The sequence below is a fragment of the Leptosomus discolor genome, chromosome 1 (assembly GCF_034619465.1).
Source record: "Leptosomus discolor isolate bLepDis1 chromosome 1, bLepDis1.hap2, whole genome shotgun sequence".
NCBI classification, from domain to species: domain Eukaryota; kingdom Metazoa; phylum Chordata; class Aves; order Leptosomiformes; family Leptosomidae; genus Leptosomus; species Leptosomus discolor.
In genome coordinates this window covers 86,411,755-86,435,174 of record NC_141391.1, presented here as the reverse complement: position 1 = coordinate 86,435,174, position 23,420 = coordinate 86,411,755, and the positions used below count along the sequence as shown (strand labels likewise).

Genomic DNA, 23,420 nt, shown 5'->3' with positions numbered 1-23,420 from the left:
GTAAAAGCTCTGCATATATTGATAAATAAATGTCTCCTTAAAGGTGTCAGTAATGTGTTCTCTTGCACTGGCTGAACATCTACCAGGCTGTTTCATTTTTCTCTAGTTCCATTTGATCTCCCATAGGAGTTTTTCTTAGTTTTTTTTTTTTGTTGCTGATGGGTGCACCATAAAGCAAGTAATCATGATAATGATTGTGTGATTGGAATGTGCATTTTTCCACAAAATAAGTCAGCTCCAAAGAGCTTATATCTACAACCGCAAAGGCCTTTACTTTCCTGTAGTGGGACAATGAAGGAAATGAGGCACCTACAAGAACTTGACAGTTATGATGGGTCATTCCCTGGTGCTACTTGTTTTAACAGCATCGACAGAGCCTGACACCATGTTTTCACCAGTAAATTTACTGTTAGCACCTAAAATTCCATTTACTGTCACATTCGAACTCCCATTGCCACCATCTCAATGCACCTCAGTAGATTTGAGATTCACAGACCAGATGTCTCTGCAAGTAAATGCCCTGGTAGAGAACAGGGAATAAGGGCTGGATGGGATTAAATTTAAAATAAACCAGTGGCTCCAAAACGCATTTCCTGAAAGTTACCTAAACTAATTCTCTTCTAGAATATGGCTGTTTTCTCCCTTTCTTGCTGAAACTCTGCCAGTATGCAGCAGAGGATTGAAGAATCTCAGGATTGGGAAAAAATACCATGGAGAAACTTGATCTTGTTTAGAGAAGGAGGATGCAAGGCTGGGACATGCAAAGGCAGCAAGGGCTGTAGTCCCTTCTTCTGGCTCTGTTTCTGTATTTTATCCAGTATCTATTAAATGCAAAATACCTGTGCAGTCCTGGGAATAGGAACCAGGATCTGTGAGTCTCTTTTTTTGCCTCCCAGTTTTGAGTGCTGCTTGGAGAGCTACATGGTCATCCTTTGTCTTGCGGATGAGCTTTACTTCCAAGCTTTCATGAGCAGCTGGGATTTGTTGACTGCCTCCAAATTTGCCGCTTCCCCAGCACGAAAAATAAGCAAAAGAAGGATACAAGGTTGTTTCTTAATGTGTTGTTTTGAAAGCTTCTACGTAAATGCCTAGGAACAGTACTGTATGGAAGAATAACATTCATATAGAAGTTCCTTTTAAAAACAAAATAATTTTACAAATCACCTTTTCTTTATTTAGATCAGGAGGATTTCCTAGGACAATACAAAGCTGTCTTTAAGACTGCATGCGAAGATCCTTGGGTTATGTCACCAAGAATTTCTCTGCATCCCTTGAAAGAATTCATTGTCTGTGTGCACCTGAAGCTATATTCCTCAGATAGTCCCTGGACAGCATATGTATACAGTCAAGAAACACCTTACACCAATCTCTCCGCAAATAAGTATGACCTTGGACTTACAGGAGATCATGGTGAATTGAGGATATGGTTGTTTGGAAATCAAATAAACACAACAGTAAGAGTTCATGAAAACACTTGGAACCAAATATGTATCCAGTGGAAAAGTGAAGATGAGGAGATGAAGGTATTCATAAATGCAACAAAAGAAGTAAACAAAAAACTAACTGGAAAAGCTAATTTCCCTGGAAAAGGGAAATTCTTACTTGGCTGTTCAAAGTTGCCAGGTACAACTACATCATCTGATGTGGGTATGACTGGGGAGCTGTACATGTTCAGAATGTGGGATAAAGCAAATGTACATCAATCTGAGAGCTGCAAAGATAATGGTGTTATACGCTGGAGAAAGGAGGACTGGGTTTATAATACGACAGTAGAAGAGGATAACTCTTTGCTGTGTGGTAAGTATCATTGCACCCGTTTTTAAAATAGTGGTTTTGTCAAAAGTTGATCTGAATGTGTCTAACATTTCCAGATTTTACAAAGCCTTTGCCTATTTGTCATTTCTAGCTAAATGCTTAATGAGATCACGTGAGGATCTGCAGCTTTCGCCAGCTTTTATCCAAATGTAAAAAGCATAGCAGCAGTCCTTTACAGACTTTCAACTTGCTTCAACTTTTGTGGCTGTGTACTGTCCATGTAACGGTAATGAGAGCAGGATGCATCCAACCAAAACTTCTTGGAGTATTAAGGCTTTCTGTCAATGTCATCTTAATTTACACACCTTCTGTTCAGGTAATAAATACAGAGGAAAGCGTTGCTAGTCCTCATTCTGCACATTCTCTGGGCCAGAACTTCAACGAGTGCAACTTTTCACTGCTTCACTGGCACGTTACACCATCTTTAGCTGGTATGGTCTACACATGTAAAGATTACTGGATGCTCTGATTTTTCTTCTTCCTGTATCAGTAATGTCTTCCTTTATTAAAATGGCCAAATGGTTTCTCACACATTTTTCAAAATTCCTCTCTGCCCTGAAAAAGAAGCATAAAAAACTTTAAACCAAAGCAAAACAAGATTTTATTTTCAGAGAAATTGAGTTAAAGGCAGGAGAATAATCTTCTTTCTAGGTTTTGCTATCATATGTGTTGACAAGAAAGACAAACTTGAATCAGGGTTGGGTGGGATCCAATTTATCATCCATAGTAAATGGTATTACCCCCTAAGGCCTTCAGAGATTTTAAGGTGACTAGCTCAATTGGTTCCTAAAATTCTTATATAGCATAGGTGCTTCAGTTAAACTGTGGCACCAATCTTAGTCTTCATCACCTTTATCCTTAAAAACTCTGTGTATCTACTTTGTGCAGACTAAAAAATACCTTTTAGCTGTGTAATGTTATAATCACTGCCTGACTGCGTAGATTAAAAGTGTCTTAGTAATGGCATTAAGATAAGGTGACCAGATTTCTTTTTCTGGGCGAGAAAGAAATCTGTCCCACAACCCAGGACTCATGGAGAATGGTGCTAACACTGGGTTGTAATGAGTGAAATGCCTCTGCTGGCCTGATGGTGTAGTTGGGGGTCTATGTTGGGTTGTGTGATTTGGGACAGGAGCTGAAGAAGAGATGTCTTTCTTTTGCTCATGTGTGATTGTGTTTGAAGGAACACAGTCCTCGGGCTGAAAGGGGGAACGCTCTGGGTACCAGACAAAAGTTTAGTACAAAGAAAGTCTGAGAGAGATCTGTCTGGATAGTGAGATAAATCCTGGTCAGAGTGGAGCATCTGATTATCTTTCCCTGAGGCACAGAAAGGACAACCTTCTTGTTTTCTGTACCAGCACTTTCTGCCCTGAATATAGAGCATCCTTGAGCACTGGGTAGCAGCTTTGTTAGGCAATGCCCAACTCCAGCCCCAACTGGTTAATGATTTTAAAATTAGTGATTTAGGGGCTGGTGGAATCTTTTGTTTAACTGCAAGAGCTCTCTAGAGAGTGTGTAAGATGCATGGTTTCCAAAGCTCTGTTACTTAGCTGAATTTAACTTTAATTATGCTGACAGAGGTTTGTTTCAGTACAGAGGCCATCTCTGCTGCCAAACATAAGTTTCCTCCTCTAGATAACTTGGAAGAATAGCAGCTTTTCACAGAAAAGTTCACTGGCTTTTTTTTTGACAGTTTATTTACTTATTTTCAGGAATAGATGCATTTTAGCCAATTGCCTTCCCCCTCCAACTCAGCCTGTGAAAGGCATGTGTTTAGCAAATACCAGCAACAAAAAGCATTGACAGTAGGAGTATATAATAGGCAGGGTCAAGCAATTTTAATTGTCAGTGCTGGTAGTCTTACAGTCTGATTTCTTTCTGTAAGTTCCTCTGTACACCTGTGTAAAAATTACCTGATTTGGGGGTCTTCTCTGCTTTTGCTAAATCAGAAGGACTTTGAGTAGTAAGTCTTCAGAAAGATCTGATTTTGCATCCACAAAGAACGTAATTGGTAAAGGGCTAAAGCCTGGGAAAGGACTATGCCTGCTGTGTAAGCACAAAAGGTGGAAAGGAAGTGGTTCATTAGAGTCGTAATTGTTGCTGGAGGACAAGTTTCAGATTTTTTTTATGACCTGGTTTTGTGACTACATAAAACAACAATTTGTAAAATGTTCAGTCAAAGGTTCTGTGATTTCTCCTTTGCTTAACCACTCAAAATCTTTGCGTGGTGTAAGCCGTTATCTAATTGATGTCTCATAGACAGTGATGCGCTTCATTAATAAGTCTAGATTTACTTAATGTCACATTATTAGCCTATATTTCCTTACCTCCTTTTCCCACCATTCTTTTTTGTTGACTCTTCAGATTCTTTTTCTTTTGGTTTTATTATTTATTTGTTATAATAATTTTTCAGATTACCAAAAATGTGTTTAGTTTTCTCTTAACCGCCATTATGAGGTCTAGTAAGGACTAGAATCCCCATTCTGGTAAGATTTACATATATGCTTAGCATTTAAAGGCATGCTCAACTTTAACCAAGTAATTTGCTCCCCAGAAGTGGATGGAATTACCTTTGCAGTAGCTACATATCTTATGCATGTGAAGATTTGCAAGAAGAGACATACCCGAGTGCTCCCCAGTTTGTGATGAGGGCTTATAACGTTTCTTGGACTAACAGAACTTAGCAATAGCAAACTTTTAGATGAGAGTTAAAAACGTAACTCTTGCTTCTTCCCGTCACACAGTCTTCTGGTTTTCCTCTACTTGATGTAGTCATTGCATGCTGAGCAGGCATAAATACTGTAGGTAGGGCCAAAGAGGGAAGGAGGCCGCGCACATTGTGCGTCACTAACCTTCCACTTACATTCCTCAGGTTCCTTTGATAGTTCCCCTTTTGCTGAGAATGAGAAGTAGCATAACAGCTGTGATATGGGGAAAGAGTGCCACAGATTGAATGTATCTCGCTTTAAAGATCATCTCCTGGTATTTAAAAATATGTAAGTGAAGAAAGATGTGCTCATTGTTCCCAATGCCAGCTTTGGAAAATTTCTTTATCTTGTTCCTTGACGAATGATTCCTATTTAGCTACATACTTTGATGTGGACAATGTGCATGATACCACTATTGTCTTTGTATAATCCAAGAAAAAAGTGCACTAAGTAATATAAAACTCTGGGTGATTTAAGAGAATACAAACCCACAAGAAAATAGGTGAATTTAAAATGATAAATGCTTGAAAATAAATTTTATTGTCTGAGAGCATCAGCTCTTCCATTGTCATTTTTACGTGGAATATTTGCAAGTTACCTTTAATAATAACTTGACAGCTGGAAGAAATGTACTGTTTAAACATTAATCATTTCAGTTACACATTAAACAGTAACACTCTTATTCCAAGTATAAATACCCAAACTGTTACATTGTGAATTTATGCAAGGAACACAGAGATGACGGGATAGCTCTTACAAATTTCAATGAATAAACAAAACAGGTGATTTATGGCATGACTGTAAATAGTATCACTGGCAGTAAAGCACTGTCATCTCATTTGTGGTATTGGTGCCCTAACTTTTAGCAGGAGTCCAGTGCCTGTTGCTTTGGGTTGCATTTTTTTTTCAGAAATACGATTCAGTGTTTGTATTGTGGCATGTTAGATTTTTCTAAACTGTCTTGTCCAACCTTCAAGATTAAGGTCTTGCCCCCTATTTTCCATGTAACCTTTTCACTCCAATATTGCTGAGCCTGCTGCTGGTATTTCTGGAGGAGGTTTCCAGGCTTGTAGGAACAAAGCAGTTTAATGCTGATGGGAGAAGTGGGAAGTGACTGGCGCCCTGTGTGACTATTTTGCCTTTACATGCTCAAGGAAGAGGAAAACTTCAGTTTGGGCTGTTGTTCTAGTTTGCAGGTGTGAGCAATAGGAAGTATGGTTTGGGCTCATGTAATCCCTTTTAAAGATTTCTGGAGCTGTGTGCACTTCTGATGACAGGTTCAGCTTTCCTGGAAGAGAGGGTGGAGTCCCAAGGCTTACCTCCTCAGGCAGAAGGTGGAAATGTAGGTGCAACTCATCCAGTCTGCATCCCAGTCTGTTGGGTACCAAACTTTGGGCCGTATTGTTGTATTTACTGAGTGGATCATGAAAGCTGGAGGAGAAAAAAGTAAATTATTTGCCCCAGTACCATTTTCTTTCTAAAACTGTAACGACAGAATGCTACAGAAACCTCTGGAATCTCTTGAAGGAAGTAAATGTTACAGCAAAAAAAATACCTAACTCTGGAGTGCCTGTTTGATGAGTCATGTACCACTCTACTTTGTACCTATTAACAGAATGCATGTTTGACCTTCCCTTTCTTTGCTCTTGTTGCCTTCCTCTCCTGTAATACCGAAGGAAGTTGCTTTTTGGAAATCAGCCTGACAGAGAAGAGGTGATTTGATTCACCTTAGTATCTAATGTACAACTTCATACAAACAGATAAAAAAATTATTTATAACATAAATTCCTAATTTCAAAGCTGAGTTAAAAATATTGCACCTACATTTTCTGTTAGAGATACTAAAATGAACTGGTCAAAGTGACAGAGCACCTTGAACAAGACAGAACTTTACTACTGTCCAGTAGCCAGTGATAATTCATGCTTTTCTTCCGTGGTGCCACCGCTAAGAGTCAGAGCAGACATGAGGTGTCATGAGAGGCACTAAAACATAAAATTAAGATTGTGCTTAGTTTTATCCTGTACACTCATACAATGTGCCTCAAAGCCTAACTTACATAAAAAGTTGATATGGGCTAATGTCTACAGTGGAACAATTGGGGAAGATTTTTACGTGTTACTGTTATGCAAATAGACTGCAGTTGCTGCACAGTACTGGTAACTGATGTAATACGTACTGATAACTGTCCTTGTGAGAATGTTTAGAAGAGAATTTGTACAGACTTAAATATGCAGTGTGGAATCGACTTTTCAATGTGAAGTGGTTTTAATTATTTTTTTTAAGCCAAAAAGTGATATTATGTATCCATTTGGAATGAAAACTTCTGCTTTGGCATTTCTATGGGAATTTTTAATGCAAATCAATTCCACTGCCTGAATCAGTTGAATTTTTGTTGAAAAAACTTTTCACACTATGTTTACTATTACATCTTACTTAGAAAATCTAATTTTTATTAATTTCCTGGTATTTTTTGTGCGTGTTTGTAAGTCAAAACTGATCTTATCAGCAGTGGACAGTCATGGTTATCTAATGCCGTTCTGTGGTGTCAGCCAAATACTGTGGCATGGGGAGACCATATTACATAGCCACCAGGATGTCGCTTGGGATTCTTCCTTTTGGATTCTGCTGTTGATCTGTTTGTGAGAGCTGACATGGTCGAGGGTACCTTCCGTTTGAAAGAATAGTCCTGGATGATAATACAAGCTGTTCTCATTTTTGTCAGGTTTTTCAATTAATATAAGTAAAATTTTACACACTTAATTTCATAAACCTGTCATATAGGCCCCAGAACATGTAAAACATCTATGTTTTTCTGTTTTCAGTAGTGTTCTCTGTGCTTCTACAGATTGCCAGGGCTGTTGCTGCTCCTTAAGTGTTCGGTGCCTATTTCATGTCTGGACCTGACAAGAAAGCAACTGCCTCTTGTGTTCTCTCACCGTGTTTCCTGAGAGACGAGGCCAGCAGGCACCACCCTTCTTACTGTCCCCTCCCCTGCCCCTCCAGACCGTGCAGACTGGGCAGGGCGGGTGCCCAGGTGGAGGCTCTAGTTCACTACAGTTTGGGCCTTTTTTTTCCTTCTCCTAAGAAAGCACTCTAGTTACTGTCTTGGGCTTGCTCAAAGGATGCTTTCTGTAGAAGTTTAAAGGGGATCATGAAGTGTTAGGTAAAACGGTATTTGTCAGCCGTAACACTGTTCCCCTGAGACAGGGGAGCAAGAAGCAGCTGCCAGTAATTCTTGCACCAAGTTGTTATCTGCCGCCAGGTTCTAGCTGCTCCTCACTCCTCCACCCTGGAAAAACTGAACTGCTTCTGGCAGAGCAGGTTGCGTGAAGACAGGTGAATCAGAAAGGGTGTTGCCTTTCCAAAAATTTTTTAAAAGAGTGTACTGAACTTAAGTTAGATTGGATGTGGGGAGGAGAAAAGTATATTTTTCATTCTTCCAGTTGGATATAGAACATTGTACACTGTTCATATTTAAGGGCTTTTTCTGTATGCTGTGTCTGTTACTGAAACAAAGGGCATGCTATGAGTGACAATGCCTTTGGTGCTGGGACTGAAACAATGCATCTCATCTTGATGACTGTGTTAAAAGCCTCCTTCTCCCTTTCTTTCCCTTTGGTCAAATACATTTTTGAATTCTGCTTTGCTTGGTAGAACAGCTTCAGCAGGATATGTGGAGACCATCTCATCCTAAAAGAGCCAGTAGACTGATAGTTAAGGTCTGTCATGCTAAGGAATGCTGTAGGCACAAGGCTGTTTTGTAGACAGGGCCAGGCACAGGTCTCTCTGAGCTACATCAGTTTGTGGACATAGCCTTAAGTAGTTATTAATGGATTTAGGCTCCTACCAGACTGGAGCTGCTACAGATAGACTTTGTCGTACAAAGTCATTATGGGAAATGAAGGTTGTCACAATGCAAATACTAGTTCCCAGGTAGGCTTTTAGCAGCTGTGGTATGGAGCGATGGCAAGAGTTGCTAAACAGGTTTCATACCTGTGGAGCAGTTTCCTCTGCCCACACGGCTGGGATTCTCAAGTGTTGGCTTAGCTAGCTGTTTGTGTCGGAACAGTACAAAGTGATATGAAGACAGTAAGGGACTTGCTGCTTTGTTTCTAATGATGTATGTTAGTAACAGAAACTGGTGCTTATTTAATGGAGATGCCTTTTCCTGCAGAAAGAAACCGGTTCTTATGGCAACCTATTCTGTCTGCCTTGCAGCAAAAGCAAAGAATAACACTGAATAATATGTATGTTTATTTGCTGTTTGGATCCTCAGGAATGTTCCCTATTAGAGAAAATGTAGAAAAGTATTACTACAATGTATAGCACCTTGTTTTGGAATAGGATGTTAGGTATGTTGATTTGATAATCCTAAACTAACAGCGTTGCAAATAAAAATGCATGGAGCAAACAAAAAGAAATTTCATATACGTAAGAATTTTCTTGCCCTTACCAGTAGTAAACAACCTAAGGGAAATACATTTTCTGTTAGCTTGTAACTAGCACACATTGAGTTATTTTACTTTCCTTTTTACATGTCAACTTTAGGGATATTTTAGATTGGTCTTTAATCCTTCTCCAAATGAGCCCTATTCACTTTCTTTTCTAGTTCTTAAACACAACAAAGGAGGAGGGTTGACAAATGTACGTGAAATTAAATAACGTATGGCAGCTTCTCCTCCTTCCCCCTTTCTGTTTGCAAAGGTGATTCTGATGGAAGACTTGGTTAGTGAACTTAATGCTGCATCTTGATCAGTGACAAGTCTCATTCTCACGGATAATTTGTAGCAACTGTAGGCATGTGGATATTGTGCTGTAAGAGAAGTCATGGTTAGATTTGTGCCCAGAGAAAGTGCCCCTCAGATTATGCATGCCATCATCATGTGCTGCATTTGCCTGCTCCATGTTCATGGCTTGCGTTTAGCTTATTTTGCTCCCTATACTGCTGGATTTATTAAAAGCATTGGGCATTTTTTAGAGTTCAGTGTCTTCCTACTAACCTACAATACTAAGTATGTTAGTGGACAATTTTCTTACCTACCTCAGGGTACTACTTGTATTCTCAAAAATTCACAAAGCAGGTTGAAGGGATATGGAGGATGGGAAATGCAGTTTGTCTACAGTGACTATGTCTACACTGACTCCTCAGGAGTATGAGAAGGACCTTAAGGTCAGATTCCCCAGGCATATTTTTTAATTTTTTTAGTGGGCAGAAGAAGCAGTGTGGTGGTCTTTTCTGTGAGATGCTGGGTACTTCAGGAGGTGGGTTTAATTTCCTCCAGGGCCCTTTGGTTGGAGATGAGGGCTTTTGCACAAGGTGCTAATCACTTAGTAAGATGGGACCAGTGGCAGGTAAGTTTTGGGAGACGGAATTCACTTCCTATGGTAGGAAAGCCAGTTTGCCCACATGTGGAAGAAAACTTTCTTCTCTAACTGAAAGTCAACTTTACTTTATGTAGAATTCTCAATTATTTTTATTCACCCCATTCTACCTTAAAAACCTATTAACTGTCTGAACAATACAGAATAGTTTTATGTGACTACTGCTTCAGTTCTGCATATTATTTGAAGTTGGTCTTGTATCTTAAGGGTCTTCCCTAAACCCGCAATAGGTGTTGAAGAAAATAATTTTTTAGGTGCCATGATACATAATCACTGTAGAATGTTGAAGTATCAACATTTCTATGTAAGAGCTCTAGAACACATAGATTATAGGATCATGTATTTTAACTGGACTTATCATATAGTTAGAAGTCCTAATTTTCCTGAGAACTGACTGAAAATTAAGGTTATAGCCAACTTTTCATGATCTGTGAAGTTCATACAGTGATAGATGTTAAAAAAAACAATTGTATTTCTCTGTAGGCAGAATCCTCATTGTCTCAAATGAGATGTTTGATGTAACTTGGTTTTGTCTTTACTGAAATAGTTTAAATTCAGTAGGCTGATAGTATGAAGGTGTAATTTTTTACTTTTACTTAATGAATGTGTATTATTTTACTTAGAGTATTGGTTCTCTCTCTCTCTTTTCTTCTACATGAGAAAATTTCTACCCAGGATGTAAATCAACTAAAACTAACAGTTAATTTAAAGGAAAATGCCTAAAAAATTAAACATAGTGCAATTAACCTGATTTCCATGCATTCACCTTGCCATATTTCAGTTGCTGCTTTTAGCTTCAAGCAGTGTATGACATTCAACGAAAATTAACTGACATTTCTTTACATATCGTCAAGGTCTCATGTACTTTCTTGCTCCTGATCATTGTCCTCAGTATCCCAGCATTGGAGCAATCAGGCAGCAATCTGCTTACCTGGCTGTTAGCTGTCACCTTTGCATGTATCTCACAGCTCACTCAGCAATAGGGATGGGGTGGTTTCTGCTTCTTTTATGATTTCTGGCACTTCCCCCTCCTGTTCTTGTGGCTGTCCTGCTGCAGAACAGGCTGCCTCTTCTAAGTCTTCTTTCTGCATCCCCTCAAGAGGACCTTCCTCCTTCACTGAGTCAACCTTCACTTCCATTGTTTCCTTCAGACTGCAGAAGTGACTGTTATGGTTAGGGTTGTGTCTCTAGTTTAGTCACAGCATCCATTTATGCGTCCTTAGATCCTTGCTCCTTTCAGGGTGTTGGCCACAGGCCTGGTAGGCATAGGCCAGGCCACAACATAGCGCCAAAAGTCTGTCTGTCTTCGGTGTAAGGAAGACATCCTTCCTTCAAGTAGTCTGCCATTTGACAGGATTCTGTGCCTGTTCAGGTGTAAACTCCCAGGCCATCAGAGGTGAAAACTGCTCTAGGCATCTGCCCAAATTCTCCCACACACCTTGCTACCCAGGAGTTTCCTGCCTCAGAGCACTTTCCTGGGTGTCATCCCCAGCTGGTTGGTTACTGGAGGTCTCACAGAGATTTGAACTTGGATCACTGGATTCAGCGTCAGAGGGTGGTCTTGTAGACTACTGATGCAAGTGGACCACCACTGATGGAAGAAGGAAAGTGCCCAGTATCTGAGGGAATTAGCAGTGGTGGAGGTGGTCTACCACAACCTCGATAACAACCAGGTCTTCAAAGATCTGGATGATGTCCATTGCACATTGACCATGTGGCAGAGGTTAGTACAGTAAGCACCAGTGTAATATGCCAACACCTTGGTGGTGATGGACTGGCCAGATATCAAGGCACTAACTGTGGAGAAACTGTCCCACCAGCTCCAGTAACTCAGAGAGAATCTCTCTTACTCCACAACCTGCGGGCCTGCATATTGGCTGTGGCTCAAGTGTCCCACCAGGCTCAGTGATTTGAAGCGACTATCTTCCTCCTTGCCCCAACAGCCAGGGTCTCAGCTATCAAGGGCACTGAGGTAGGTGACAGTGCCTTAACTTAGTGTCATGCTGTGTAGCCACTTGTTTTTCAAGGCCAAGGGTGATGTTTTGGGTGGTGGCATAGTCTGCAGGGTACACTTCTGGCCAACTGCTAGTTGCTTCCACCATGGGAAACACATAGCACTTGACTTTGTGGCAGGTTTGCAGCGGTAGTCTGATGTAATCGATCTGCTAGGCCTCCTCATGTTGATAGCCCAGCCACCATCTTCTGTTCCAGGGAGGCTTTAGTCACTTGTCTCACTTGACTTTGGTGCATATTTCATATTCATGGGTAGCCTGTGCAGTAGCTTCAATTGTTAGATCCACATCTTGATCAAGAGCCCATCTATTTGTTGCATCTCTCCCTAGGTGTCCCTAGGGACATGTTTCATGGGCCCGTTGAGCTAGACATAGCTCACCTTTTCATTCCGAGTCCAGGTCCACCTGAGCTGCGTCATTTCTGGCAGCCTGACCTGTCTGCTCATTGTTCAGATGTTCTTTGGTGGTGCAGTTCTTGGGCATGTGAGTGTCTACATGATGTATATACACGTCATGGTGTAGATGTATTCTCAAAGTACATCTCGTGTAATTTGTAAATATGTATGGAATAAAGCATCCCTGTCTTACCTAACTCTCCTGCCCCCTGCTTTTTTTATATTAATGAAATTTCACTTCCTGAATAATTCATCAGCATTTATTTTCCACATTTTTGCAAAAATAGCTGTGTGAAAGCACAGTTGTGTGTACCTGTTACATTTTTGGTCACTGTTACGTAGTCTACTTCATCTTCACTCAAGCAAGTGTGCTGAAAGGGTTTCTGAAGACATTGACAATGGAAGGGCAGTGGGAAGGCTCACAGCCTAATCTGTGTTTTCTGTAAGTATAAAAGTGATAAACTGAGTAAAAAATTGAACTCAAAAGAGTTCAACTTCCAGCTTTCAAAAAGACGTGACGCACATTTCTCAGTGAATGCAAAGCAGTTTTGCAAATGAGTTTGAATGGAGATGAGTAGCACATCTAAAATGGCTGTGTTTTAAAAAGTGTGTATATATGTGCATGTGTACAAATATATATAAACAGTTCTGCTCCTAAAAAATATTCTTCCTTTGTAGCTGGAACTGCTGCTGCGTTGCCTGGCAGAAAACAGATAACAGGTATTTGAGGGTTCTGTGTAATCTTTTCCCTGTTGTTCTTGTATTTTAGAAAGTGTGTAGGAAGATTGCTGCTGCTGTTACTTTTTAATTCATGGAGATAGTTAAGAATATGTAAATATTTACAGATTAATTATCCATATCATCCTTGTGGCTTATAGTATATTTCATGGTGTATTTTCCAGATAAAATGAAAATAAGGTCTCTGACATGACTCCAATTCTCTTTTCACTGCAGAAATTACATTTACATTTTTCCTTTGGAAAGAAGCTATTACTAGTTTTCAGTAAGTCAAGCAAAGTAGTCTGAGCAAGGAGTCATGTGAGTGATTAGCATTTCAGAAACTCCTTGTTTACTATGTTTAACCAAACATGATCTGTTTCCTCAGAGACTTTTGGTATCTTTGACTTGTCTACAACAGTAGGAAAGGCTTTCCAGTATAATTAGTGTGTTGTAACGTTATAGGATGACTTTTGAATTTTGAGAGAAGATGTAGAAATGCCTTAAGTATATTCTTTTAAATTGTGTTTGATATTTGCAGCCAGCTGGTCTTTAGATTATATTTCTGTGGTAACTGTGACTTAACTGGTCTGTGGCACTGTCAAAAACCACTCAGTGAACGACAGGGCTGACTTTGAAGTTGCTATGTGAACCAGATACCAAGTTTCCTAATTTCTTTTTGATCAAAATGCCGACTGTAACAACATCAAAGATTTAGTGGCTAGTGTTTGCTATATAAATAGTTGGCTGGCTCCTATCAAGGTCAGAGGTTCAAACTTGAAATGAGTTAGCTTTTTGTAATGCTACTTTTTGCAGGAGAGAAAAGACAGCAGGTATGTATGGGATAGATTTTAAATGGCAAGTCTCAGTGTTATCATACAAAGCCTGAGAAGAGTTCTTCATACCCAACTGCAGCCATCTTGTAAGGTACGCTTGATTGTCGTTCCCAGAATTAGCAAGACACTCAGGGTGGGCATGCAGCTTTCAGGCTAGCATGGCACATAACTTGGGTCAATGATTTTTGTTTTATTAACATTACACAATGCAAACTGTCCAGTATTTGTTGAAAAGAAGGCGTCTTCTGTTGAATTCCAGTTGAATTCATAAAAATTGTATTTTTTTTAATCAGAGATTGTTACATCTGCCTTTTTTGACAACCTGGAAATGTTCTTCTGATAAGCAGGTGTTGCCCTCTTCTGGTGAATGCCATGAACTTTTGATAATATAAGGAAAGGCTGCTGAGGGTGGTTATTTATGTGTCTGAACCGTCGTTATAGTCCTTTTTTTCCCTCTTTTTTTTTTTTTTTTTCCTGCCTGAAAAAAAGCTGCAAATTCAGGAGAATCAGCTGCAACAACTATCTCTGGTAAGAAAATCAGCACTTTACCGGTTACTGCAGTGTTTGTTATTTTATGTCAGATAAATCTGCTTTTATCTGAGGTAATGCAGAAAAGTTGTAATGTAAATGAGTTACAGCATTTAATGTTTTCATTGTTTATTTTTTGAAGAGAAAATTAATTTCTTCATTCTACTTTGTAATGTACCTTATAGGATCACTCATGGTTTGTGGCAGTGATGCTTGGGGATGAAATAGTTGCCAGTTGCTTGATCAGGAGCCTTTTGTCCAGTAACCCAAACAGTGAGCAGTTTGCAGAGTTGGCAGAGGAGGAGCACTGTAGTGGGAGATCTCCTTTACATCTCCTCCCATGCAGATGGGCATATGCCATTTCATGCAGTGCAGTATACTACACACACGAAGACGCACACACACACACGACTTAACTTCTGGGACCAGAGGTGATGAACATCACCTATGAAAGCATTTTTTAAAAAGGAAGAGTGTAGACACATTGAAATAGCTGTGTGAAAGCCAGTTGCTTTCTTGCTTAATGTATACTGACATACCGTGCTCTGGAGGAAAGAAAGAATAGAGACACAAACACAGATACTTTTGTTCTTTTACAGATACAATCTGAGAATGGTTCATCTTTAACGACTGCAGCAAATTCAATATTTGTTATAGTTTATACCAAGCCAAATAATACAGATAAAGTCAGCGCTTAGTTTTCACTCTGATTCCTCATATTTAGGCTGCTTGTTAGTTGCCTTAGAAATCAGTTGTCTTCAGGATTGTTACTTAAGAACCAAGTATGCTTAGCTTTTACTGAGTATGGAATTAATTTTGAAAAGGCTCAAAATAGCTAGTCTGGTCAAAAAAAATATATCAGAAAGAAAGCTCCCTTTCCATGTAATGAAGTAGATAATTTTTTTTTTTCTTGATGTGCAGCTATCTTTATGCAGAGCCACCAACTGCTCTTTATTATACTTAAAGATATTGCTTCTACTAATGACAGTGATGCTTTTAGTAACAAAGTGTGGAAAACATAAGGTTCTTCTGTTACGAAGCTATTCTGACCCATTTAAAAAACACCACTAAGTTGTCATATTGAACTGATATAAAGTGGCCCTCTAACAACTTTGTATTCCTGTGCTGACACCTAAAATATGCTTACTAGCAAATCCTTCCTGAGCAATCTTTACATTGTTTTCTGTTGTCTTAATGTAATTTTCTTTTTTTGTTTTCTTTTGAGGCAGCTAAGAAAATTTGCATCGTCACTCTTATTTATATATAGTTACTGGCAAAAATAGCTTTTTTGGAGAGACAGTTTGCCAAACTTAGTGTGTCATATCTGCTCCTGAGTGTTGTGAGTTAGTGCAGGAAAAGGTCCTTGGGGCTAAGCAGTTACTGCTGTTGGATATGGCAAATTCATCTGTGTCTTCTAAAAAAATGAAACCAATAAAAGGAACATATCTGAAGGAACTCAGCCAGCTGTTTGTATTCAGATGCTCAGATTTTTGAAGTAGTGTGAACATTATTTCAAATATTTATATTGAAATAATGAGGACATTCTTAACAAGCACTGCAGTTGTTCTTAAACTGGAACATAGATAAATAGTATTCAGTTCGAAGTTTTGCGTGCTTAATCTTTTTTCTCCAAAATTCATACAAGTAAAGTATTAATATAGTTTTTACTTCTTTTCTCTTTTTTTTTTTTTTCCAGAATCCTCTATTGTTACTTTTATCACCTATCCTATTAATCCTTCAGGCAAGATTTTATTGGTGTTTTTCTTATTTAGATTTTAGTTAGATTTAGATTTTTTTAGATTTTTATTTTATTTTTATTGTTTTTACGGTTATTCATTTTTCTTCTTCAGATACAACTTCAGAGGAGACTACACAGACTGCAGGTGAGAATTAGCATGAAGAGAGAAAGGTCTGAAGGGAGATGTTTGTTGCATTCATGAAAGTTTGCGCTTTTTTTAACAACTGGAATTTGTTTAGTCCAAATTCTTTTCTTACATATATAATCTTAAAAATTGTAGTTATCGCCAATCTATACTTAAAATCTGCATGGGTAGGATTTTGAAGCACAATTAACTGACACTAAGCTGTTAACCTTTCTTTTTTATTCAAAATAGTACATTGCTTACCAAAACCCAAACAGGACATACTTATTTTTAGCAAGTATATAGTTCTTTGGTATATCTATAAATAGAATGTTTTCTGTACTTTCTGATACTATTTAATGTACAACCTGTTCCTTAAAGACACTTAACATGATATATGTGGTTGCAGTGAGTTGCCAAATAGGATCAGTAAAGAAGATCAGAAGAACTTGCTACCCCTTTTTTCATGATGTTTCCATTTGAAAACAAGGAGTAGGTTCATCCCGTATCAGTGCAGATTCCTACTGTATATGAACTAGACATCCTGCTGTTCTTCATAGCTGGTGGAGAGAAAGACAGGTTTTAGAACATGATTGATCTTATGCTGAAGTGCCTGTGTAGAATAGGTTAAATGGGAAGACTCCTGGGAAGACGGAGTCTAAAGTAGAAATTAGGAAACTTATTTTTGTGACATGTATTTCATGGGCTTTTTAAGTTAAAATGTGAAAACTTCATTTTAAAACTTTTTTTTTTAACAGAAACTCTTAACATCACTGATTATTACTCCACCATAACACCAGGTAGGATTCATGTATCACCACTGATCTTCTTTTATGCTCCTCAGAATTTACGTATGTACGAGTTCTGGAAGTCTACTCCTAAATATTTTTAATAGGATCTTTTTTCTTGGTATTATGGTGTGTCACATTAGCAGTCTGCCTTACTTCGCATTGATCTCCAGGCTGTTTGAAGGTCTAATTCTGCAATGCTTGCCTAGGTGGCTATATAGAGAAGAGTTTGGTTATTTTGTAAGTCAGAGCAGCAGGTTACCACAAAGATGTAAGAAACACAATCTCAGGGACCATGTTTACTTAAAAAAAAAAAAAATCCTCATTCTTTTTAGTAGATTGAAGCAGACTGAATCCAGGCATGATGTTCTCAGGGCAGGTCCAGTCTACAGGAGTAGTGTGAATTTAATTTTTTTGTTATCCATGTAGACCAATTAGAATGTATTTGCACTGATTTAGTGCAAGTGGTAGAAGAACTGACTTGGAGCCATACTGGCTAGAATAATTTGACCGTGTGAATGTGACCTCTGCAGGGTGTTTGCAGCTATGTTATATGATGATCTTTGGGGGGTGGAAGCACTAGTGATTTTTGAAGTACTAGTCTTTTATCCTCCACACTGCTTATTTATTTTGTGCATTTTGGTGGCATGCAGAGATCCTAAGCAAGATGAGGTGGCACACAAATGGGTGCTCTGTAAAGAAAAAGAGGCTGATGTTACTCTCTACTTTTGTGTCACTCCTGGATTTTGTGTTGGGTTTTTGGAGATGGTGGTGTTCTTTATGTATTGAATAATTTTAAGGAATTCAGTTATTTATGAACATTTTATTTCTTTAAGGATTGTTTAAAAAAAAAAAGTGCTAATACAATTTTTGTAACTATTTCACTGCCAACACAAAAGGGAAGGCATATTTAGTTGAATCTAAATTGCTGTCTGAAAACATATTTTTTTTTCTAATCCTCTGAATATTGCCACCAGCTCACAATCCATACCCTCTGATGGCTGTTTGTTGGCAGTGATAAAATTGATGAAGCATCAAACTATAAGAGGCAAATGTTTGTATGACAGAAACAGTGAAAAAAAAAAATCCCATCTTATTTGGGACTGGCTAATAACAGCCAGTTAGTGATTTTCTCTTGGAGTTACCTCCAAGTTTTGTCTTGGATGCAAATACCTTTCTGGTCCTTTATTTTGATTTTATACGACAGAGCCATCTGTTTGCAGTACCTTTAATTTGGGATCAGTGTTATTTCTTTGTGGTGCGGGTAGTATTACAGATATGGGAACAGCCAAAAGCTTGCTGTAACTTACTGAAGACATATTCTACTAGGTGAGAGCACACATGCTTGCTGTTATCATAGTTTGAATTCTATCAGGTAGAACAGTTTCACTGTCCTGATATCATAACTGTCTGTAGTAGAATCCTCAGAAGCAGATAATATGCTACCTAGTGATTGAATACTTGAAGAGCTTATTTATGATATGCCAATTTCTGTTTTATTTGGATTAAAAAAAAAAAAAATATAGAGAACGCTTGCATGTAGGTCTTCTGTGGAAACTGTTACAGAAAATTATTCAAAATTAATTAATTAATCTTTCCCTCTGAATACTAAGTCTTGGAAGATGCCATGGTGAGTGCCCTAGAGAAGTGAAGCCTAGAGGCTATGTGAAATATTTCTAAAAGGTGAAGACTTTTGCATTTAAAACATTGAAATAATTCCTCTGTAGGTTTGTCAGTACTGGGTTTAAGTTCAACTTTTTTACTCACTAGATTTATTTTTTTTTTCCCAAAAAAAAACTATAGCCGGAGAAACAATTTTATGCAACAAAACACCTGTCTGTAATTTTTCAGGTTAGTGGTTTTCTTTTTCCTTTTTTTTTTTTTATTAAAAACATGTCCAAGTATTTTCTATTCTGAGTAATGAAGCAACTTCTAGTTGTTATGTAAAAGTTAGCTCTGTAATAAATTTTCTTGCGAATTTAGAGAGATTTTGTATAACTTAAAAATTAATCTAAAATGTGGGGGTTTCTTATTTAAAAGTAATGTTTAGTCTATTGTGGTTTTGATCTTTAGTTTCTTATCAGAGGAGATGCAGTTGCAGATAAGAATTACAAACCTGAGAAAACAAGAAACTAGCATGCTATGGTAAATGCTAATGTTTGCCATATTGAGACTAACTGTGTATCAGGAGTAGAAGTTGAAATAGTGTTTAGAATTATTGTAAAAGCTGTCTGTATTTTAGGAGTGTGATGTGACAGAACAGGCAAACAAAGGAAAATGGGAAGGGCACTGATGTCCCTTTACGTGTGTTAACAAAAATGTAGTAAAAGATTTTGTTGACGCATGTTGCTGCCTTCCAAAATGCTTCTGTGAGAAATACTTGAGAAAGTGAAGTCAATTCTGTCAAGTAGCCGTATGCTGAATACTTTATAGATTAGAAAGAGGCAGAATAAGTATTTGCCCCCGCTAAAGTTTCCCTACGGATTGACACAGTAAACTGCTAGGTGATTTGGGTGGTATCATGTATGCATTCCTCTATGGGTCTTTCTCTATAGCCTGCAGTGAATGTGTGGCTGCAGGGGTAGAAGTGTTGTAGAAGTTCCTTTTTGTCTCCAAAATGGGCCTACCAGCTCTCAAGGACTGTTGAATGATGCTCTGAATTATGGTATCCTGAAAGTTCTTTAATCCCCAAGGGAATAGTTTTCAGAGTATCACTTTGCCTTTACCCACACATTTTATTCTCATTGCAGGAGTTGAAGTTGTAGTAAAAGTAATGTGCAGTGCAGTTTTTCTGTTTTGGAAAAAAAAAACAACTCCAACAAACAAACAAAACCGAAAACCAAACTAGAAGGAATTTAGGGAAAGCCACAAAAAATAAATATACAGAAAATAGTGAAGCTATCTGACTAGTTCATTTGTGGAAATAGTAAGTGACAGATGGAAGAACAATTGCAAAAATAGTGAATTATCAGGAAAGTTAGTGTAAATGTTTCCCTTCTATTGTAACACAAGATGGTGAATTTTTAAATTCTTGAATAATTTTACATCATGCTGTTTAGCGTTAATTTTCTTAACTTTCTTGTGTTTTGGTTTTAGAGTTCTATGTGGGCAAGGTAAAACTTCGGGCAAGTGAAGAAAGTAACACATCAGTAAGTGTAGAAATAGTAAGTATTCTCTCTTTTAAAACTTTATTGTAAGGAAGGTTGAAATGAGTTTTTTTTGTCTACACTTAAAATACTCATACCCTAACATGATTCTTATTATGGTTTTCATAGTTTTATTTTATTTCAAATACAGTTTGCAGTACAAGTTAATATTTGTAGTGGGTGGATCTACTGTCTCTCTCAAACAGCTGCTTTGCAGCTAAATTTTAGAATTTCAGCTAAGTAAACTTCCTACAGTAAGGGCCTGTATTCTCTGTATAGCCACTGAAAGGAGGGGGAAGCCCTGGGAAGTCTGGAGAGAGGAACTGCCTAATTAAAAATCTACATTTAGGAATACAGGGTCTTCCTTTGGAGATTACTTGAGGCACTTTAGTAGGCAAGCATTGTTAGATGGCAACAGCATGGGCATAAATGAAATTGGATTGCATCCCAGGAATAATTCACGTTGAAACCCTTGCAAGTAGGGTATCGTTCTGTGCTTTTTGGCATGTGGTTAATCAATCAGTTATTAATTTTGCAGTAGGCCTATGTGACACGAGTGTGTCCACTTGTACAACACAACAGAGGTTTAGGAGAATGATATGCAAAGCAAGGACATAGAGATATTCAGTATCAAGATAATACTATGAGGGTGAGAATGTTTAGTCATTATAGGTGTAAAACTGAAGGGGAAAAAAAAAAGGGGACATTAGCGTGAAAGGGACCTTGTATCTTTCTCCTACACATCCCTGTCTGCACTCAGTCTGAAATTTCACATGCCAATCTCTGTAACCATGAGAGTAGTCAGCACAGTTACGTCAGAAAGCTACTGCATAGGTGCACATGGAGCATTGAGTTTGGGTAGGGGTAGGCCCCTGGCAAAAGCCACCTCTGCATTGGATTGCGTTTCAGTGGTGATAATGCCTACTGAAACCATCCTAGTGTAGTAATGTTATACCTATTAGAAAAACAGGTTTCCTGAAACTCTTTTAAGCAGAATATTTCTTAGGTAATGTCAATACCATATGTGTTAGATGGTGTTTTCATCATGGTGCTTGCTGCTTGCGTGAAATATAAAAATAACTGGTAGTGGTGGCAACCAGAAGGACTAAGAATGCAGATCTATAAAGGGCCTTTAGATAAACTTTAGTGTATCCCCTGGCCCTAAGGCTAGGTCATATGTATTTAGATCATTCCTACCATGTCTTTCTCCTCAGTTCTTGACTTCTTACTCCCAGGATTCTATGTTGTCTGTTACTTATGTCCATTATGGAGCTTGTCCTATTGCACTTACAGTTAGAAAGTTTGTTCGGTGTCTGGTCTAAGCTGTGTTTGTTGCAAACTAAGCCAAATTCCTCCAACATGAGATATGGGGAGGTCATTATCTTCTTGCCCGTATCTTTCACAAATCAGATCCTGTTATTTGCTCTATATTAGATGAGCCAGTTCCTTACATAAGTTGTGACAACAATGTCATGGTAAATATTTGTTGAAGTGTATTCATGAGAAGATGTGCTTCTTACCTTTGGAATTTCAGACTGTTAAAATGCATTAAATGAACATGTTTCTTTTAAGACTAAAAATTGCTGGTTTTACTTAGCCATGGAATCTTTGTTTCTAACAGTTTAATAACACAACCACCAACAGTCACGTTACGAAATTAATTACAATTCCAGGACTTACGCCACAAGAATTGAGGTAAGTAATTTTGAATAAAGATTGAAATCTTTGTTATATCTGAAAAATATGACGTGAGACCTTCCATGTGGTTATCAGACTCTTCACTTTGCATTATTCCTTTATAAATTAAAAATTTCAGGAGTTGCAAGTTACTGTTCTTTACACGAAGTTCGTATTGTTTACAATAGTCTTAGTTTTGCTTTATGTACCACTGGAGTTTGTTTTAAGAAATGATACACTTGCTGATTTCCTTTTAGGCCCTTGAGTTTCCTTGGGGCTCAACAAGGCCCGAAGGCCTTGTTTATATGCTGATGATCTTAATAATAGTTATAGTAATTATTAACAATAATAATCCCATCTGAGGACATGAGCTGTGGATTGTTGAGAATGCCAGTCTGGCTGCTGCTCTTCATGAATAAATTTTTTTATAATTTCAGGGATTTGGTGTGTCTCGTAGGAAATTACTAAGAGAACTTCCATAGCTGCAAGTTTTTTAATACATATACTTGGAGCCATACTTATATTTTTATTTTAGTGTAGTTTCTTCTTTCACAGTCTTTATAAGGAGAGGTTTGAATGAGTGAATATTTACTGCTAGTCTCAAAACTTACTCTGAAAATAAAAAAGATGTGATTGGCCAACAGATCTTCTTTGTAGAAGAAATCCGTATTTGTTACTCACTCTGTTTCTGTGGGTTTGAGTATAAATTTAGAATTCTGTTCCAAATGCTTGCTTGCAAAAAGGCAACATTAAGATTTATCTTTTACTCTTTTAAATAACTTTTAAAGAAGTGGATTGATGTTAAAATATGTGATGACAGAGGTTTAAACTTTATTTGTAGAGTGACTAATAAAAGCAACTTTTAAAATGTTTAATCCTTTAAAAAGTGTTTTTACAATATTAGAACTGGCAAATTTTTTTTTCTTAGTAATACCTTGTTCTTTTCATTATATTGTTGTAATTGTCTTTAGAAACATAACTAGAAATCCTGCATAATGCTAACTTTTTATTTTAAAGAATTTTGGAGTTCAACAAAACCTTGCAAGCAGTAAGTGAGGTAAGATTACTAATTGTGGTTACTGTTTGGAAAACTTTTTTCCAACTTATTTCTGATTAATGTCATTATCTAAGTATCAGTCCTGTTTTCTCCTGACAAAACAATTTTTTTCTGTTTTCACTTGCCACTACAGTCCTCTGTTATGGAATGCAGTGCGGAAAACCAGAGGTTTGTTGTTAATTTTTTAAATGCTTATATATTTAAAGTATGAATGGGCTATGTAACAGAAGAAAACCCAAACTTTCTAGGAATTTAAGTTTGAGAAACAGGCTGAAGAAATATTGGTAGGCTGACAAAGAAATTCTGATCCCATTATTCTGCTAGCATTAGTGATTTTTGATTATTTTTTTTCTTTTTTTAACCAAACTGTGTTGCTTTTTGTTAATCTTCTGGTGAAGCACAGACCTGCCTGCCGTATTTCTTCTGCATCTTTGAATTAGCTGAGTCACACAGCAACTTAACCACTAAGGCTATGGGATTTGGGATGACCAAACTT

The 23,420-nt window shown here is 37.9% G+C and overlaps 1 protein-coding gene across 3 annotated transcripts in view; it reads left to right on the top strand.

Moving 5' to 3' along the window:
* ADGRG2 (adhesion G protein-coupled receptor G2) overlaps nt 1-23,420 on the top strand; it is a 51,187-nt gene that overhangs the window by 4,730 nt on the left and 23,037 nt on the right. The window contains exons 2-12 of one of the 3 annotated variants that reach the window (XM_086465866.1): nt 1,180-1,797; nt 12,992-13,033; nt 14,356-14,394; nt 16,091-16,135; nt 16,245-16,277; nt 17,015-17,056; nt 18,848-18,895; nt 20,141-20,208; nt 21,812-21,885; nt 22,885-22,924; nt 23,058-23,092. In XM_086465866.1, coding sequence (XP_086321992.1) covers nt 1,180-1,797; nt 12,992-13,033; nt 14,356-14,394; nt 16,091-16,135; nt 16,245-16,277; nt 17,015-17,056; nt 18,848-18,895; nt 20,141-20,208; nt 21,812-21,885; nt 22,885-22,924; nt 23,058-23,092 — 1,084 coding nt within the window. Of the gene's footprint in view, nt 1-1,179; nt 1,798-6,054; nt 6,090-11,473; nt 11,487-12,991; nt 13,034-14,355; nt 14,395-16,090; nt 16,136-16,244; nt 16,278-17,014; nt 17,057-18,847; nt 18,896-20,140; nt 20,209-21,811; nt 21,886-22,884; nt 22,925-23,057; nt 23,093-23,420 lie in introns of all 3 variants that reach the window. The other 2 variants (XM_086465982.1, XM_086465924.1) reach the window with 2 other exon arrangements.